Genomic DNA, 18925 nt, shown 5'->3' with positions numbered 1-18925 from the left:
GGGGAAAAGGAAGTCTCGCCAGCTGGAGGCGGCTGGGGCTGGCGGCTCGGCGGTCTTCCCGGGCTCCCGGTGACGTCCCTGCGTCCTCCTCCTCGTCCTCTCCGGGGCTGGCGGCAGCCGGCCTCAGACGCCGCGGGCCCGGGGCGTGCGGCCGCTCACGGTGAGTCCGGGCCCGGAGGCCCGCGGGGCCTGGCGAGGCCCCCGGTCTCTTGGCGTGTTTGGTTTGGGGGCCTGTGCTTTCCTAGGGCATCAGCCGCGGCGGTCCCCACAGCGCTCTAACCTGCCGAGAAAAACATGCACTTGTTTCTGGAACCTTCCAGGATTCCTTGCCCAGGCCTTCCAGGTAGGGGTGGGGACAGAGGAGAAAGATGTCGCCTGCCTTTAGAGCTGCCAGGTTCCTGCTCCTGCCTGTCCTCGAGCCCACACGTCTGGACGTGCGACCCCGGGCCCCGCTCCTTCCCAGGAAGGGGCGAGACGTATTTTATTTTCCTTCACTATTTCAGATCTTCTTTTGTAGCTGGGCTTCCTCTAAATCCCTTCGTCTTCCTAGCCTGTGTTCTGCACCTGCACCTCCAGTTTATAAAAATACAACTGTACTATGTGTCTGTAATCTGTGTTTATTCGTTTACGTGCCACTTTGGTCAGCGTATTTCTCATCCTCTTTGGCCGCCAGATAGTAATCCCTTACACTACACGACCTCCATCCAGAGTGCTCAAGGCTGCCTGCTTTTTCTTCCTTCCGTGTCCTGGTTTGGTGTCGTTGCTCCTTTAACATCCCAGAAAGTAACATTTCCCCTTCCCCTTCCTCTGGCTATCACTGAGATCCATGCATTCTGCATCTACCCCTCTTCTCACAGAAGAAAACATGACAGTTTCATGTGCCCAAGCTTTACAGGTAGCATAAGGCGGCAACTTCTGGTACAGTTTTCATACAGTGGTTTTGGAACCGATTTACCTTAAGTTTGATCTGCAAGGGAGTCAGTTGTCACATGTTAATGGCTTGGAATAGGCTAGTCTGAATTTGACACATGCTGTGAGTATAAAGCACCTGTTTTTTGTTTGTTTGTTTGTTGTTTTTGCTGAAGGCTTTAGTTCAAAAATGGTAAAATATTAGTAATTACATTTATGCTACTTTTGGGTCTATTGGATTAAATAAAATATCACTACAGTGATTTCCACATGGTTCTTGTTTTACTTTTCAATATGAAATACTTTTAATGAATTTTGTGGCTCTTACACTATTCCTATTGGGACACTACTGGTGTAAAGATTTATGTCGTTTCTAGCTCTCAGTTTTTCAATTCTGTTTTCAAAGGTCACAGGTATTTCTTTTGACAGTCTTTGATTCTAAGGGAAATAAGCTTGTAGAGTCTAGTGTAGACTCTGGCAGTAGACAGAGATATCAAAATCACATTTTGACCTGTTTTTAATGTTCACTCCCAAATACTTTTTGTTTTCGGTTGGAATTCTCTAGAACTAGTTTATTTCTATCTTTACCCCCATAGCTTAATTATGTCCTAAAAATATCTATTTGAGAAATTCTGCTAACTTACATTTCAGACATTTTATCATTTCTGGCAGGCCTTTCAAGTCATTTTTCAATACTTATTGCTCCTTCAGTACTTAAGCTTGAGCTGCATAACCATCCGTCCTCAATTAACCTGTCTGTGAGAAGTATTCTATGTTTTAGAGCTGAAGTGGTGGCATAAGTACACCTCATTTTTCACAAAGATTATATTTGAACTATACGTAATATATTGTTGAAGATTCATCTCATTAAAAGCAGCTCACAAATTTTATTGGAAATGAGGAACTTTGTTCAGATAAGTTCATATTTATATAATTGCTTTTCTAAAGTCAGTGCACACTTGAGTTTACTATAAGCTCATCTAAAGAACACAATACATTCTCCTAGAGATTTTTGTTCATTAGTTTTTCTCTTAGGTACATTTAATGTTTCTAAAAATTGAGAAGATAGCAATTACTTAGATAATAAGCATATATTACTAATAGCCTAGGAACTTGTGAAATTGGATGTTAGCAGTTACAGAGAAATTAAAGGAAGTTTTGGTTTTTATGTCTGTAAGTTAAATTTGTTTTTATTCATTGTTGAAATGAGTTTCAAGTAGCTGTATTTGCTTTTTGTTTTGTTTTGTTTTTTGAAACAGCATCTTTCATGTACCCCAGGCCACCTTGAGCTCAATATGTAGCCTAGATTGGCCTCAAACTCATGACCTTTTTGTCCATACCTGGCTAATTTGATGATTTTCCTACTTTCTTGGTCTGTTAATCCCAAAGGTTGGTATACATTTCTTTTTACTGTGAAAATACATTATGATTTCAGCACAACACATGATATCAAGGCAGAACAGTGAACAGTTGATTGGTCTAAAAATAGACTACAACTAAAGTTTTTTGTTTGTTTTGGTATTAGTCCTGGGGCTTGAATTCATTGCCTGGGTGCTAATCCTGAGCTTCTTTTTGCTCAAGACTGGCACTCTTCAACTTGTGCCACAGCTCTACTTCTGGCTTTTTTGGTAGTTTACTGGGGATAAGAGTCTCGTGGACTTTTCTGCCCCGGCTGGCTTTGAACCATGATCCTCAGATCTAAGTCTCCTGAGTAGCTAGAATTATAGGAGTGGGTCTCTGGTGCCCAGCCACATTATTTTATTTTTCAGAAAATCTCATGTTAATAATTTTAATAGGGGGGCTGGGAAGGTGGCTCAGTGGTAGAGCGCTTGCCTTGCATGCATGAGGCCCTGGGTTTGATTCCTCAGCACCACATAAGCAAAAAAGAAAAAAAGCCAGAAGTGGCACTGTGGCTCAAGTGGTAGAGTGCTAGCCTTGAGCTGAAGAGCTGAGGGACAGTGCCCAGACCTAGAGTTCAGGCCCCACGACCGGACTCCCCCCCCCCCCCCCCAAAAAAAAAAAATTTTTTTTTTTTTAAATAGGTCCTACTCAGCAATTAAAGTTTTTCTTCTGGTTTTCTTGTATTTGGTTGACAGTTTTCAGACATTCAAAGCTTTTTCCTTTGTGTAGTGTTTTAAAAAATGAGATTCATATTTTAGATTTAGATGTTAGTTTTTTGAAAACTGAGTGCGTTAACATTTGTATTTCAGATTTTTTATGACATCTTAAACATGAGCGCCACACAATGGGATTTCCCTGTGGAATTATGTTGTCGGCCTATGGCTTTTGTCACACTTACGGGCTTAGATGTGGTATACAATGCTGTCCATCGAGCTGTCTGGGATGCTTTTTGTGCCAATCGGAGAGCTGATCGGGTACCAATTTCTTTCAAGGTGCTCCCAGGTGACCATGAATATCCCAAATGTAGACCAAAGGTAATGACAATATAGTTGCATACATTTTTTCCTTTGGTGTGTGTATGTGTGTATCTGTTTTGTTCCCATTGTTTGTGTTAGAAAATCCCTGAATTTATCAAGATAGGCATTTTTATTTACTGTGTAATAATATGTTTGATATTCAGATTTTTTTGATAATCCCTTTAAAAAGTTTTCTCTCCTTTTTTAAAATTCTTCCCCTATTTGTAGGGGGGGAACACCCACATGTCTCCACAATTTTAACAAAGTCACATTCTCTACTCATCGTTACCAGTATTATAGAATCAGTGGTCTTTGCAGATTGGTTCAATTTCACACATTTTTTTTGGGTGCTTGTTTCTGCAAGTGTAATTAGAACCAGGCAACCAGCTGGTGATACAGATTGAACCAAGATACTTCTCTATCTCTGAGAGATACACATAACTAAAACAGTTTACTCAATGTGGAATGAAGAAAGCAAACTTCAGAACTGACTTTAAGGCGAATAACATGACATATTAATTTGCCTTATTAGAATAATTATAGGGCTGGGAAGGTGGCTCAAAGGTAGAGCGCTTGCCTTGTATGCATGAGGCCCTGGGTTCGATTCCTCAGCATCCCATATGCAGAAAAAGCTGGAAGTGGTGCTGTGGCCAAAGTGGTAGAGTGCTCACCTTGAGCTGAAGAGCTGAGGGACAGCACCCAGGCTGAGTTCAGGCCCCAGGACCAACAACAACAAACAATTTATAAAGCTGATAATGTCAATTTATATAAATTATATATAACACTTAAACTATATACAATTACATATATGTTTTTATATAATACTTACCTCACTGTATCTGTGTTTTTGCCCTAGAACAGTATTTATATGAAACAATGTCATCAGGGTTTTATCTACCCATCTCTGAAAACAGAAATCTCAGCCCCACTGGTCCTATGTAGTTTTACCCAGTATGGGCTAAGTACAACTAACCCTTTTTCCTCTTTCTTTAATTCTGCAATTGTTTGCTTTTTATTTCTTCATCTCAATTCTTCCTTGAGTCCCCAGCTTTCTTTGTCTTGGACTTCCTTACTCTCCTTGATTTTCCTTACTTGAATTAAACAGTAGTTCATTGTGAGTTGAAGTAGTCTGAGTCACTGTGGGTAGAAGTAATTTGAAATTTCAGATGAATTCTTCAGGGCCAGCATGCACATCATCTATGATATTTACTTTTACTCTGGCCCTTATTGCTACCATTCAAAGTGACTGCTGTTTTGTCTTCATATTTAAGAATTGTGTCTCACTTTTTATTTTATGGGTAAGGTAAGATAATGTTACAGAAACCCTCGTGGACTGAAGGTTAGTGTTTGTTTGTGGTACCACACTAAGAAGATGCTCTATTGCAGAGCCATGCCTCCAGCCCTTTTATTGGTGATTTTGAGATAAGGTCTTGATTTTTTTTTTTCAACCTGGGCTACAGTCCTCTTATTTATGTGATCTTCACATTTGTGCTTCCTTCCATAGCTGGGATGACAGGTGTGTGCCTCTATGCCCAGTTTTTTTCTGTTGAGCTGCTGCTGGAGGACTTTTTTGTCCAGATTGTCTTGGAACTATGTTCCTCCAGTCTCAGCTATGCACATAGGTGGCATGACAGGAGTGAGCCACTGGCACCCAGCTTAGACACTATTTTACTTGAGCAGATTTGCAACAACAAAAGCTGGATTGGTGAAGAATAGAAATAGAATTACCTAGAAAAGGGCTAGATTCTTTACAATGTGTTTGAGATCTTGGCGTCATTAGGAATTCTGTCTTTGATCATTCTTCCTCAGTTAATTTATTTTTATTTATTTATTTTTGGGTCCGGTCGTGGGGCCTGAACTCTGGGCCTGGGTGCTATCCTTCAGCTCTTCAGCTCAAGGCTAGCGCTCTACAACTTGAGCCACAGTGCCACTTCCGGCTTTTTTCTTTTTGCTTATGTGGTGCTGAGGAATCGAACCCAGGGCCTCATGCCTGCAAGGCAAGCGCTCTACCACTGAGCCACCTTCCCAGCCCTCTTCCTCAGTTTAAAAATAGGAGATTCTACCTCAGGAATTGTTATCTCTTACCTAATTTTTTTTTTTCGTCAGGGGCTTGAACTCTGGGCCTTGGCGCTGTCCCTCAGCTCTTCAGCTCAAGGCTAGCGCTCTACCACTTGAGCCACAGAGTCACTTCCGGTTTTCTGAGTGGTTTACTGGAGATAAGCATCTCATGGACTTTTCCTGCCCAGGCTGGCTTTGAACCGTGATCCCCAGATCTCAGCCTCCTGAGTAGTTAGGATTACAGGCATGAGCCACCGGCGCCCAGCCTTCTTACCTAACTTCTGTAGGTCTGAATGTCCACATTTTAAAAAATGAGCAGTATGGCTGGGCGCCGGTGGCTCACATCTGTAATCCTAGCTACTCAGGAGGCTGAGGTCTGGGGATCACGGTTCAAAGCCAGCCTGGGCAGGAAAAGTCCATGAGATGCTTATCTCCAGTAAACCACCAGAAAACCAGAAGTGACACTGTGGCTGAAGTGGTAGAGCGCTAGCCTTGAGCTGAAGAGCTGAGGGATAGCGCCCAGGCCTAGAGTTCAAGCCCCACAACCAACAACAACAACAAAAAAGAGCAGTATGTATATTGAATGATAAATACATATAATGTGCCTGGCACTCGGGTGGTTTCTGCTGCTCTTGTCACATAAGTCTTTCATTTCCTCCTGTTTGCAGAGGACATCGTATGAATGGTACATTCCTAAAGGGATCTTAAAGACTGGCTGGATGAATAAGCATCTGAATCTGGTGCCAGCCCTAGTGGTTGTCTTCTATGAATTGGATTGGGATGAGCCTCAATGGAAAGAAAAGCAGTCTGAATGTGCAACCAGGGTGGAAATTGTCAGGTAAGACCTGCTTATATCAGGGTGGCCCAGGTAGTTTGCGTGTCATGTCTTTACTAACATTTATTAGACTGAGGACTGTTTAGACTGCAGTGGATACTTTGGGGATTGTTGAACTCCACTGAAACTTGCTCAGTTCCCAATAACTAGTCTTAAGTATTAACTAAATATGATACCATGGTATATGAAGAAATCTGGAATATAAAATGGTTTGAATTTTCAAGTGGTTGTTTTATACCTTTGATCTTTTTTGGAAATAGTACTTTACTATTTGATCACATTTTTCCTGTTCCCTATCCCTATTATCAAGGTAATTCTTTTGGATGATTAATATCTCAAAGGTCTAAGTTTTACACTAAAGTATATATTAAACTTGCACTCTTAAGCAGAGTTTTATAAGGATGGAAGCTTGATATGAGATTATACTTTGAAAATTGAAATTATGGAACTTACAATATGAAGTTCATAATATGAAGTTGTATGTTCTTTTTGTTCAGAAAAAGATTTACTGTGATAATGATCGTTTTAGTTGAATTTATCTTCAATTGAGTTATCCAGCTTGTATTTTGAATATAGTTCTAAGAATTTAATTACTTAATTCTATTGCTATGTTTTCTTTGCAGGCAGAGTTTACAAGGAAGGAACACAAAGGTCGCAGTGGTTCTGATTCAGAAGAAGACCCCTCTGCCACCAGGTATCCAATGTTAATTGCTTTAAGCTTCCAGCTCTTCATATTATGAGGTAGTTAGTTTTTAATGTTTAAACATTTTACACAGTTATAAGACAAATATTGTGTTAATCTTTAAAAAGCACCAATCACTGGGTGCTGGTGGCTTGCACCTATCATCCTAGCTTACTCAGGAGACTGAGATCTGAGCATTGTGGTTTGAAGGAGCCAAACAGAAAAAGTCCATGAGACTCTTATCTCCAAACCACTAAAAACATAAAGGCGAAAAAAGAGGAAGAGGAAGAGGAGGAAAATGAGGAGAAAGAAAAGGAGGAGAGGAAAAGGAGGAGGAGGAAACAAAGAAAAAGGGGAAAAAAGTACCAATTGTACATGGATGAATATTTGTAGTAAAATTAAAATAGTAAAGACCACAAATCTTAACTCCTACTCCTAGTTCCACTTAGCTCCTCATATAGGCACACATGAATTAACAAAATAGTTTTATAGAAAAGAATGTTATTTACCTGAAATCTAATGTTTTATTCCTTTACATAGTGATAAATGCTATAGGATTTGTCATTTCCTCCAGGAAAATGTTTTCATTTTAAATACTTATTTTACCAAATTGTCATAGGCTAAAGTATTTTTTGTTGCTGTGTTGAAACTTGTAGCATGCCAATTATCTCTCTCTCTCTCTTTCTTTTTTGGAAGGGGGTTGATATTGGGATTTGAACTCTGGGCCTCACGCTTGCTAGACTTCCCTGCCCATGCTGGCTTCAAACTGTGATCCTCAGTTATCAACCTCCTAGTAGCTAAGATAACTGGTTTGAGCCACTGGCACTCAGCTCTTTTTTGTTTTAAATAGTTATGTGATGTGGCATTGCCTGGCCTATTCTGGCTCAGAAAATTGTATAATGCTTTCTTAATGGGTATTTACTATGTAATTTCTGACTCCAAGCTCTCAAGGGGCCCAGAATCCCTTTTAACATGAAAATTTGTTCTTTCTAATTCCAACTTTATTATAGTTTAAAAATATAATTGTACTGTTATTAAGGTATTACACAGAGGTTACAATCCCCTAAGTCAGATAATGAATGCAGTTCTTCTTGGATAATGTCACCCCTTCCTTTGCTCTCTCTTAGGTTCCCCCTCCTGCTGTTCACAAGTTGCATACTATATATTTTTAATGGTGTATATTGAATCCATAACTGCATCTGTTCACCCTTCCTTCTTCCATTTCTGTGCCGTTTTTGCTTACCTAAAAAGACAAAATAAAAAATAAAGCACAAACAACAGCAATAACAAGAATAAAATCATGTTTCCATTCCCTGTAATTTGTTTCTTTTTTTTCTTGTAATTTGTTTTGATAAATAGTATTTTAAACGTTCAGAGAGTTATGCCTTTGAACTATATTAGTGTGGAAAATACATGTGTATTTTACTTCTTTGTGTTTCTGGGACTTAACAGGAGAAGATGTGATTGCTTCAGAAAGGGCAGCAGCTCTGTGCAATGTGTGTGAACTCTCAGGGAAGTCCTTGTTCGTATTGCCCCACACTGACCACCTCGTGGGGTATATTATAAGGTAAGCAGAGGTTCTCTATAACATCCTTACATTGTTCCTTAGGAATAAAAAAAAGACACATTCATAAAGAAAGAATTCAAATGGTACATGGGATAAAGAGTAACATGAAACTCGTAAACTCTACTATTGTCTGAGGCAGGTATGCTAAGTAATTTCTTAAGTTTACTTGTGGAAATCCTTTGTTTAGAGAGGTTTGCTAACATTCTTAGAAAGGAAAATTAGAAGACTTTCAAACTTAATGAGTTAAGCATTTTTCTTTGTGTCTAGAAATCCAGGTTACACTTTGGTTCATTTTTGGATCATTTTTATGTTAAGCATTATGTAAACTAGACATCATCTCTTCAGAATTTCACTTTCAGGTCTTTATAACATCTTTAGCATATGATTTTTTGACAGGTTAGAGAATGCCTTTTATGAACATGCACAGACTTATTACTACACAGAGATCAGAAGAGTGAAATCCCATAAGGAATTTCTCAATAAAACAACACACCAGGTACATTTTCTAAAATAAGAGTATGTTATCTATTATTGATTATGTTTAAGGTGATTACTGTATGCTTTTAATACTTGGAAATTTTAAATGATGTCTATTTCAAAGTTTTTTGAAAACTTAAAACTGATGCCAATGGCTCATTTTTATGAGTCTTTCAGTCTTTAACTCAGGAGGCTGAAATCTAAGGATTGCAGTTTGAAGTCAGCCTGGGCACAAGAGTCCATGAAATTCTTACCTCCAGTTCACCACCAAAAAGCCAGAAATGGGGTTGTGGTTCAACTGGTAGAACTTTGAGCAACAATGCTTAGAGATAGCACCTAGGACTTGAGTTCAAGCCTCAGCACTGGCACAGAGAGCTTGTTTTTATAGTTTTTGATTTTTTTTTTAACTCTTTGCCCTTAAAATTTTTTTAAGTTAAAAAATGTTTTTAAAGTTTTATAGTCATTATATATATACTTGTTTGTTGAAATGATGTTGAATTTAAATTTTGAATATTCTTTCTACTTTGAGCATTATAGTATATAATCTATGTCTGTAATATGATTCTTTTCAATCCTTTTTTTCAGCTTTTATTTGTTAGACATCAGTTCAAAATAGCTTTCTTCAGTGAGTTGAAACAAGATACACAAAATGCTCTTAAGTAAGTTTATGTTTTCAATCTAAATTTTTCTTTGTTAGTGATAGTATATTAATAGCAATTTCTAATTCTTAGACAATCTTTAATTAATATTAAAATATTTGTTGATTAAATTCTAATATTTAATATTTGGTTTGTCTAGAGGGAATGAGATATAGTATTTTTGGATTTAGAAAAAATTCCAATTTACCAGGCACTAGTAGGTCATACCTGTACCTAGCTACTCAGGCCTAGCTACTCAGAAGGCTGACGTCAAAGGATTATGCTTTGAAGCCAGCTCAAGCATGAAAGTTCTTGAGACTCTTATTTTCAATTAACCATCAAAAAGCCAGAAATGGAGCTGTGGCTTCAGTGATAGACCTGTAGCCTTGAGAAAAAAAGCTCAGGGACAACACCTAGACCCTGAATTCAACACCAGCACCAAAATAAATAAATTTTCATTTTATTATTAGAAGTAAGGTTTTTTTTGTTGTTGCTTTGTTTTTTGTTTTTGGTAGGTCATGGGGCTTGAACTCTGGGCCTGAACACTGTACCTCAGCCCTCAAGGCTAGTACTCTACCACTTGAGCCACTGTACCACTTTGGTTTTCTGAGTGGTTTATTGGAGAGAAGAGTCTCACGGACTATCCTGCCCAGGCTAGCTTTGAACTTCAATCGTCAGATCTCAGCCTCATGAATAGCTAGGATTACTGGTGTGAGCCACTGGCACCAGGCTTCGAAGTAAATTTTATAAAGCTTTTTAATTAGATATTATGATCTAAGGAAAAATGCTGTTAGTATTTTCCCAAACTTTCTATTTTGTATTTGTATATTCAGTGAAGTTCCAAAGTATAGTAAACATCTAAAACACACTATGGATTTTTTTGTTGGAGAGACAGTTCTGGAGATTCAACTTGGGAGTTGTTAAAGCAAGTACTGGACGCCTTTGGCCTTTTTGCTTAATTTGTTTTTCAGATAGGGTCTTTATTTTTAGGCAGTTCAGCCTAAACCTGATCCTCCTTGTAATTGGGATGATAGGTACAGTCTTCCCAATTATTTTATTTATAATGCCTGCCTATAACCTCATTTTGCATCTGAAGACTCTGCTTAGAGTCTTGAAGATTGTTTGCAAATGTGTTGGCAGTGGTTAAGCATTTTATTCCTTTGTTTTTACTAATCACAGTTTTAAAAAACACAATTTCTAGCCAGGCTTCGGTGGCTCACACCTGTAATCCTAGCTACTCAGGAGGCTGAGATCTGAGGTTTGAGGTTCAAAGCCAGCCCAGGCAGGAAAGTCCGTGAAACTCTTATCTCCAGTAAACCAGCAGAAAACCTGAAGTGGCGCTGTGGCTCAAGTGTTGAGCTGAAGAGCTGAAGGACAGCACTCAGGCCCAGAGTTCAATCCCCATGACCAACAAAAAATACAACAACATTCCCTTACCCCTCACAATCTCTGTGTAACTTTACCTCAGTTGTTTAAAGAATGTCAGTATATACAGAGATTAAAAACCAGCTCATAATTCGCTTGACAAAACATAAAGAAAAATAATAACTGGCTTTAATGTAGTTCATTATTAAGAGTGAAGTTAAACCTCTTCAACTTCAGGTCTGTAGAAAAGTAACTTCAGAAAAAAATATATACCTAGAATGGTTAACAGTGCACCTCTTCCTATGGTTTGGAAATTTTTTCATTACTGTCTAAATTTGGGCAGCCCCATACTATACCTCCAAGACCTTTCCTCTCACCTCCAGTCTCGCCTAGCCTTGCAGCTCTAAGGATGCTACCCTTCTCTCCAGCCACCCTCTGAAATCAGTAGTAGTTCCTTAGCCTATGCAGGTACTTTGAAAGCTGTTGACCTGTGCTTTCTTGATAACATCTTTGTGAATACTATGTCTCTTTGAGAAACTCATATAGTACTGTGAAATAGTTTTTAAAAGAACACTCATTTTCCAACAAAATTCTGTCCAGTTTACTTTTATTATTAAACTCATTTTCTATTGGTTATTGACAGATGTTAATGACAGAACAATGATATTAGGTGGTTTTGGTCTTTGGGAAAAATCATTGATCACTTCTACATATATCAGTAGTTAATCATATTTCATGACAGTGGCAATTGGTGAATATACTGTTATTGATCTGTTGAATGCTAAGAAATAGTGGGTAAATAGTTTCACTTACAATTTGTTCTTGCGAAAATCTTGAAATTTATTCTTATCATAATTAACCACTTCCTCATCTTTTTGTTAGGAATTATAGGACTGCCTATAATCTTGTACATGAATTGAGAGCACATGAAACTAATATAATGGAAATTAAGACTATGGCAGGATTTATAAACTACAAGGTAATAGTTTGCTTTCAAATAAAGATTTGTCTTAATATTGTTAACTTTTTTTAAATGGAAAAATCAAAATTTCTTGCTCTGCAAATTGTATTTGATTAATTACATTTTCCTTTTTTTAAATTTTTATTTATTTTTTTTTGCCAGTCCTGGGACTTGAACTAAGGGCTTGGGTACTGTCCCTTAGCTTCTTTTGCCCAAGGCTGCACTCTACCACTTGAGCCACAGCACCACTTCCAGCTTTTTCTGTTTATGTGGTTCTAAGGAATTGAACCCAGGGCTTCATGCATGTTAGGCAAGTACTCTATCACTAAGCCACATTCCCAGCCAATTTTTCCATTTTATATATCTTTTTACAGGGCCCTGATTCTTATCAGGCTAATAGCAATGATTGGGCCTTGTTATTGAGAGCTAAGAGAGTTTTTCTTACAGTGTTGGTTTTTTTTTTTAAAGGAGCAGGAAGAGCTGGGAATGTGGCTTAGTAGTAGAGTGCTTGCTTAGCATTCATGAAGCCCTGGGTTTGATTCCTCAGTACCACATAAATGGAAAAAGCTGAAGTGGCGCTGTGGCTGAAGAGGTAGAGTGCCAGCCTTGAACAAAAGAAGCTCAGGGACAGCGCCTAGGCCCTCAGTTCAAGCCCCAGGACTGGCAAAAAATAAAAAAATAAATAAAAAGGAGCAGGAAGTAGTGAGAAGAAAGATATCTATATTTAAAATGTTTTAAGATACATAGTATAAGAACTTTGTAAGCCTTAATCTATCACCATTCCTGGCTCTATTCACTTAGAGGAAAATTCCATAACTATTGCTTTGAGTGTTTTAAGATTGTATGCTTTAGAAATAGATTCCTCACCTTCACCTGTCAGGCCAATGAGGGCTGTTTTTAGCTAGCTTTTGCTACACTCATCTTTTAAAGTATGTAGTCCTGGGTTGGTGGTGTGTAGGTGAATTCTTTAATTCAATGTGAGTATAAATGTAAACTAGTATAACTTCTATAGGGACTATTTTTGCAATGACTGTTAGATTTAAAATGAATGTTCCCGTTGATCTAGCAGTTCTATTTCAGGAAGTTTGACATATGCTAATGTTCGCAGACCACATCTATAGATACTTCATCCTCTGATCATTAAAGATTAGAAACAAGCCAACATTAATTGATTAGTTATATAAATTATAACTAGTGGAACTTTGTATAACTAGTAAGGTTATTGTGATTCTGTAGGTTGTTTAGTATTGATATCTAAGACATAGGTGAATAAAGTAAGGCACAACTCAGCATATATTTGGTCTGATGCTATTTGTACACTAGTTTATGTGTATAAACACACACACACATTTACACACTTGTGTGTGTTAGAATGTATCTGCTGTATACCAGAAATTGTTTGCCTCTGGACATGGAAAAAGGATGGCTGGGGACAGGGATTCTGTTGTATCCCAAAAATAAAATTGAAAATTATATTAAGCATATGGAAATAAATTCAGGTTTTATTTCTTTGGTTATTCTGTTTATCCTCAATACATATAAGCTGCATTGTTTTGAAATAACATCCCAAACAAAAAGTTTTTGAAAATTTCTGTAATCCTTGTGTGATGTGGAAGTATTTATAATTTGTATTGCAGAAAGTCTTTCTTTATACCAAAGGACAATATTTTCTTTCTTATTTACCCTCTGGAAATATTTTTTTTAGGGGGAGGGGGGTCCGGTCGTGGGGCCTGAACTCTGGGCCTGGGTGCTGTCCCTCAGCTCTTCAGCTCAAGGCTAGCACTCTACCACTTGAGTCACAGCGCGCCACTTCCGGCTTTTTTCTTTTTGCTATGTGGTGCTGAGGAATCGAACCCAGGGCCTCATGCATGCAAGGCAAGCGCTCTACCACTGAGCCACCTTCCCAGCCCCCTCTGGAAATATTTTATCCTGTATTTTCTTCATTGGATATAACTTTTTGCATTCTGTACTTTGAAAAGCTTTTCTAAGGTGTAGTAAATTCAGTGTCAGTTGAACTATTTAACTTCATTTCTCAAAGGTAGATGAAATCTTCTTTTAGTAAGCCCATTCTGATCAGTAAAATTAATCCTACTGCAAAGAACATCAGAGAAGTAAATTGTAAGCTTTTTTAAAGTTACTAAAGCACATTTTAAAGTTAATATGCCTTCTGACTTTTATCTCCCTTGTGGGATTGGTTTTCCATTTACAGATCTGTAGGCTATGTTTTCAACACAACACCCCACTGGATGCAATTGCTCAGTTTCGAAAACACATCGACTTGTGTAAGAAAAAGATTGGAAGTGCAGAGTTGTCTTTTGAGCATGCTGCATGGATGTCTAAGCAGTATGTTTTTAAATTGTGTTTTTTTGTATATTTTAAAAAATAAGGTAGGGATTTAAAAGGAGTTAGCATGAACTTTGGTCCTATTTTCACTAAGTAGGTTTTTAATGGTACAGCATAAATGGATTTTCAGGAAAAATCATATTAATTAGTTTCTTAATGCAAATCAGTTAATATATAGTACCATATATTTCCTTTACCATATATTTGTTGAGTCTCCACTCACTGTTCCTCATTGAGCAAAACAAAATTCCTGCTGGCAGGAGCTAACAGCTGAGACTGTTGTTTAAAAATTGCTAAAGCAAATCTGAATGTATTTGACAACAACATGTTGAGATCTAATTTGATTGTAGTTAGATTTGTTAACACAGAAGAGATGGCTTAAATACAAAATTTAACCTTATAATTAATGTGTATTATTTATGAAGAAATATAACACATACTATTAACCAGTAGTATTATTTTAATACAGTGTGTTGAACTTGTGGTTTTTAGGAGAATGATAGCTAGTTAGAAGGAACTTGATTCTTTGTTGTTTTTTGTTTTTTTAATTTCCTATGCCTTAAAATGTTTTCCTTTTTAAGATTTCAGGCCTTTGGAGATTTATTTGATGAAGCTATTAAGTTAGGGTTAACAGCTATTCAAACTCAGAATCCTGGTTTCTATTATCAGCAGGCAGCATATTACGCTCAGGAGCGGAAACAGCATGCAAAAACCCTCTGTAACCATGAGGTGAGGTCCAAGTCTTGTCTATTTAGTGTTTAGGAAATGTATTAATCTTTTCTTGAGAGAAGCTACACTGACTGGAATGGATTAATTTTTTTCAAGTCTTTGAATATAGTTTTTCTTTTATAAATTTAGGAATTATGACTGCTTTCAATTTTAACTGAAGTAATACATTTTTACCTGAATTGAAGTTTTGCTTATATGATTTATAACTACTATTTTAATGTATTATATTTTTAAACTTTGGAGTATTGTAATTAAAACAATGTTGTAGAAGAGATTAACACTAAATTTTGTGAAGGATATGTGAAACTGGGCATTGACATAACATTGACTGGTATGAAAAAAATAATACTTCCGGGAAATTAATTTGAGGTGCTTTAAAACTAAGCATATCCTTCTGTGCCAGTCTGGAACTTGAACTCAGGGCCTGGGCACTGTCCCTGAGTTTTTTTGCCAAAGGATAGCTCTACTACTTTGAGGCACAGCTCTACTTCTGGCTTTTTGATGTTTAATTGGAGCTAAGAGGTTCATGACCTTTCATGCCCAGCTGGCTTTGAATAGCAGTCTTCAGGTCTCAGCCTCTCAAATAGTAAGATTACAGGTATGAGCCAGGACCCAGCAAAACTAAGTATATCCTTTGATTCAGGTTTCATTTTCAGAAATACTAAGGCAGATAATAGTTCCTAAGAACTAAGCACTGAGATGTATGAAGTCCTCATAGATTTATTGATTATAACACAAATATAAATAAGATGAACTACAGGGAATTTGTTAAAATATGGGATGACCAGCAGCCATGAAAAATAATACTAAGAACAGTATTGAGATGAAATGTACAGATATATTTAACTGGGAAAAACAGTTGAGAAATTATTCTAATTAGTAACAGCTAAATTTTTCACAAAGATATGTAAGAAGTGGATATATACTTTTTTTTAACAAAGAGTAATACATTTGTAAGTCATTTAATTTTTTTTTCATGGTGCTGGGGCTTGAATTCAGGGCTTGAGCTCTTTTTTTTTTTTTTTTTTGGGGTCCGGTTGTGGGGCCTGAACTCTGGGCTTGGGTGCTATCCCTCAGCTCTTCAGCTCAAGGCTAGCACTCTACCACTTGAGCCACTGTACCACTTCTGGCTTTTTTCTTTTTTGCTTATGTGGTGCTGAGGAATCGAACCCAGGGCTTCATGCATGCAAGGCAAACACTCTACCTCTGAGCCACCTTCCCAGCCCCTTGGGCTTGATCTCTTGCTTGGCTCTCTTGCTCATAGCGGGGACTCTACCACTTGAGCCATACATCCAGCCCTAAATTTTCTTTTTTTCCTTTTGGATATTTTGTACAGTTCTCAACAATATCCTTTTACTTTGGTTTCAGAAGGAAGAAGTTATAAATAAGTGAAGCAGTATAAATCTTTAATTTCTAATACTAGAAATAATCCCTTCCATTTAATTAGCCCTAATACCAGGGCAAATATACAAGTAACAATGAAGGAAAGTAGTGTCTTCTCTTTAAAATTCCTAGTAACATTGTTTTTTGTTTGTACAGAGGGCATTTATATTGATTCAATATCAAACATAATTTGTAATACATTTTTATTATCTCCTAGCAATGATAAATATAAAGAAGTTATTATGAAATCATTTTTCAGAATTAGATTGACTTCTTCAGTTTGTAATCTTTTCCAAATTAAATGAAATATTTAATTTGTTAAAATTTAATTCATGTTAAAATATTTACAGCTGTGATATTTAAGTGTATTGGATGTTGGTATTTATGAAAACTTTATTCAAGATTGAACAAGGGTTGGTTTATGATGGGTTACATAAACTTATGTAAGTTTCTGTTTTAATTTACAGGCGTCTGTAATATATCCCAATCCTGATCCCTTAGAAACACAAACAGGCATTCTTGACTTTTATGGACAAAGGTCATGGCGACAAGGAATACTAAGTAAATACATTCTTTCATTCATCCTCATAAAGGCAAAGACCAATTATAATTTCTTATGCTTAATTAAATCAGTGGAAAAATTATGTTGAAGTAAACATAGTTGGTTTTTAAACTTTAAAAATATTCTTTTTTTTTGTTTTTTGAAGGGTTTGTAATTTTACAAGCCATTAGTAACTTTTGATTAAAGGCATTGATGTGATTAAAATATTTGGACATAGCTGGGAGTATGGCATAAGTGGTAGAAAACCTTCCTAGCAAGGTTGGAGCCCTGAGTTCACCAAAAAATAATAAATAAAAATTGAGATGTTGTCATAAATGACACATAAACTATTATTGGCTTTTTAAACATCTTAATTCCAGTTAAACTTAATGGTTGGTTCTTTTTTTTTTTTGGTGGTGGTGGGGCTTGAACTCTGGGCCTGGGTGTGTCCCTGAGCTCTTCAGCTCCAAGGCAAGTTCTCTACTACTTGAGCCACAGTGCCACTTCTGGTTTTCTGGTGGTTAATTGGAGATAAGAGTCTCACAGACTTTACTGCCTGGGCTGGTTTTGAACCATGATCCTCTGATCTCTGCCTCCTGAGTAGCTAGGATTACAGGTGTGAGCCGCTGGCGCCCTGCTGGTTGTTTCTTGTTTGTTTGTTTACATTTTTAAAACAATTATTTTGTATCATCTTAACAATTTAATTGTATCTTTTCTCTGTTTTATAAGTACTTCAACTTGAGAAATATTTATGGCATCTGAATCTTAAGTGTGAAGAAGACTGGGGTTATATCTCAGCTGCCTAGCATACACAAGAAATTATGTACCTGACATGCTATGTATGGTATTCTTCAAATGGTTGAATTTTGTAGGTAAAAGAACACTGGGGTAGGAATGTTCTATTCAGAACAGAGAAGTTTCCATGACAATAAAGCTTTCTCTTAGAGCTTTTAAGATTTTAGAATGTTTAGGAAAATACATTAAAGTAGAAGAATCTGGGAATGTACAGATACAGTGTCCATGTGAAGACTTATGTTAAATGAGCTACTTAAAATGGGTTGTGTTATATCTTACACAGGTTTTGATCTTTCTGATCCTGAAAAAGAGAAGGCAGGAATTCTTGCCATTCAGTTAAAGGAGAAAAATGTTGTTCACTCTGTAAGTTACCCCCTCATATAAACTGTCCTTAACTTATTCAAGAAAAAGATGAGATTATTTTAATTTAAATATTTTCTTTTTTTATCTTTTTTAACAGGAGGTAATAATAACTCTTCTGAGCAATGCTGTTGCACAATTCAAAAAATATAAGTGTCCAAGAATGAAAAGTCATCTAAGTATGTATCTTTAGCCCAGTATAGTTTCATGTAACTTGGAATACCTTTAAATTATGTATATAAATCTTTTTTCTTTTGCAGTGGTTCAAATGGGAGAGGAATATTATTATGCAAAAGATTATACCAAAGCTTTGAAGTAAGTTCTGTGTAGAATGTAAGCATTCTAATCAGAATTCTTACAGTGAAATTGGAATATTCATATTAAGCATGTATTTATATATTTCTATTAAATGCCATTTCTGTGACAATTTTTTCAAGTGCTGGTAATAATCTGTTTTTCTGAGTTTGGTAAACCTCAGGTTTAGCTAATGTGTAAAATCCTGTAAACTGTATTTAAAGATTTTTCTTATATAAAATGTGTTTTATAGTGTTTCCAAAAACTTTTTATTTCAGTATATCTTACTGTTTGTTGCCTCTCAGGTTGCTGGACTATGTGATGTGTGATTACCGCAGTGAAGGATGGTGGACTCTGCTCACATCTATACTGACTACAGCACTGAAGTGCTCCTACCTCATGGCCCAGCTGAAGGATTACATTACGTATTCCCTAGAACTCCTTGGCAGAGGTAACATGATGTTCTTTCCATAAAATTCCACTCAACATAATTAACATCTTCAACCTTTTTAAAATGAACAGATTTAGTCTCTCATATTTAGCAGTACTTTTATGTGCAAATCATTGTACT

General features: G+C 36.9%; 1 protein-coding gene across 2 annotated transcripts in view; it reads left to right on the top strand.

The window, feature by feature from the left end:
- Positions 1-8: 8 nt before the first annotated feature.
- Positions 9-18925, top strand: part of Trappc11 (trafficking protein particle complex subunit 11) — a 39007-nt gene continuing 20090 nt past the window's right edge. Inside the window, exons 1-16 of one of the 2 annotated variants that reach the window (XM_042700149.1) lie at positions 9-153; positions 2640-2642; positions 3120-3344; positions 6053-6222; positions 6843-6913; positions 8354-8468; positions 8865-8964; positions 9531-9604; positions 11831-11927; positions 14119-14252; positions 14834-14981; positions 16832-16925; positions 17984-18063; positions 18161-18239; positions 18321-18375; positions 18660-18805. In XM_042700149.1, the coding sequence (XP_042556083.1) occupies positions 3141-3344; positions 6053-6222; positions 6843-6913; positions 8354-8468; positions 8865-8964; positions 9531-9604; positions 11831-11927; positions 14119-14252; positions 14834-14981; positions 16832-16925; positions 17984-18063; positions 18161-18239; positions 18321-18375; positions 18660-18805 (1567 nt within the window). In that variant the 5' untranslated portion in view covers positions 9-153; positions 2640-2642; positions 3120-3140. Of the gene's footprint in view, positions 161-2639; positions 2643-3119; positions 3345-6052; positions 6223-6842; positions 6914-8353; positions 8469-8864; positions 8965-9530; positions 9605-11830; positions 11928-14118; positions 14253-14833; positions 14982-16831; positions 16926-17983; positions 18064-18160; positions 18240-18320; positions 18376-18659; positions 18806-18925 lie in introns of both variants that reach the window. The other variant, XM_042700158.1, reaches the window with a different exon arrangement.

Source organism: Dipodomys spectabilis, unplaced genomic scaffold (assembly GCF_019054845.1).
Source record: "Dipodomys spectabilis isolate Male_0828 unplaced genomic scaffold, ASM1905484v1 ptg000009l, whole genome shotgun sequence".
NCBI classification, from domain to species: Eukaryota; Metazoa; Chordata; class Mammalia; order Rodentia; family Heteromyidae; genus Dipodomys; species Dipodomys spectabilis.
The sequence above is the reverse complement of the archived record's forward strand: the minus strand, read 5'-3'. Positions and strand labels throughout refer to the sequence as shown.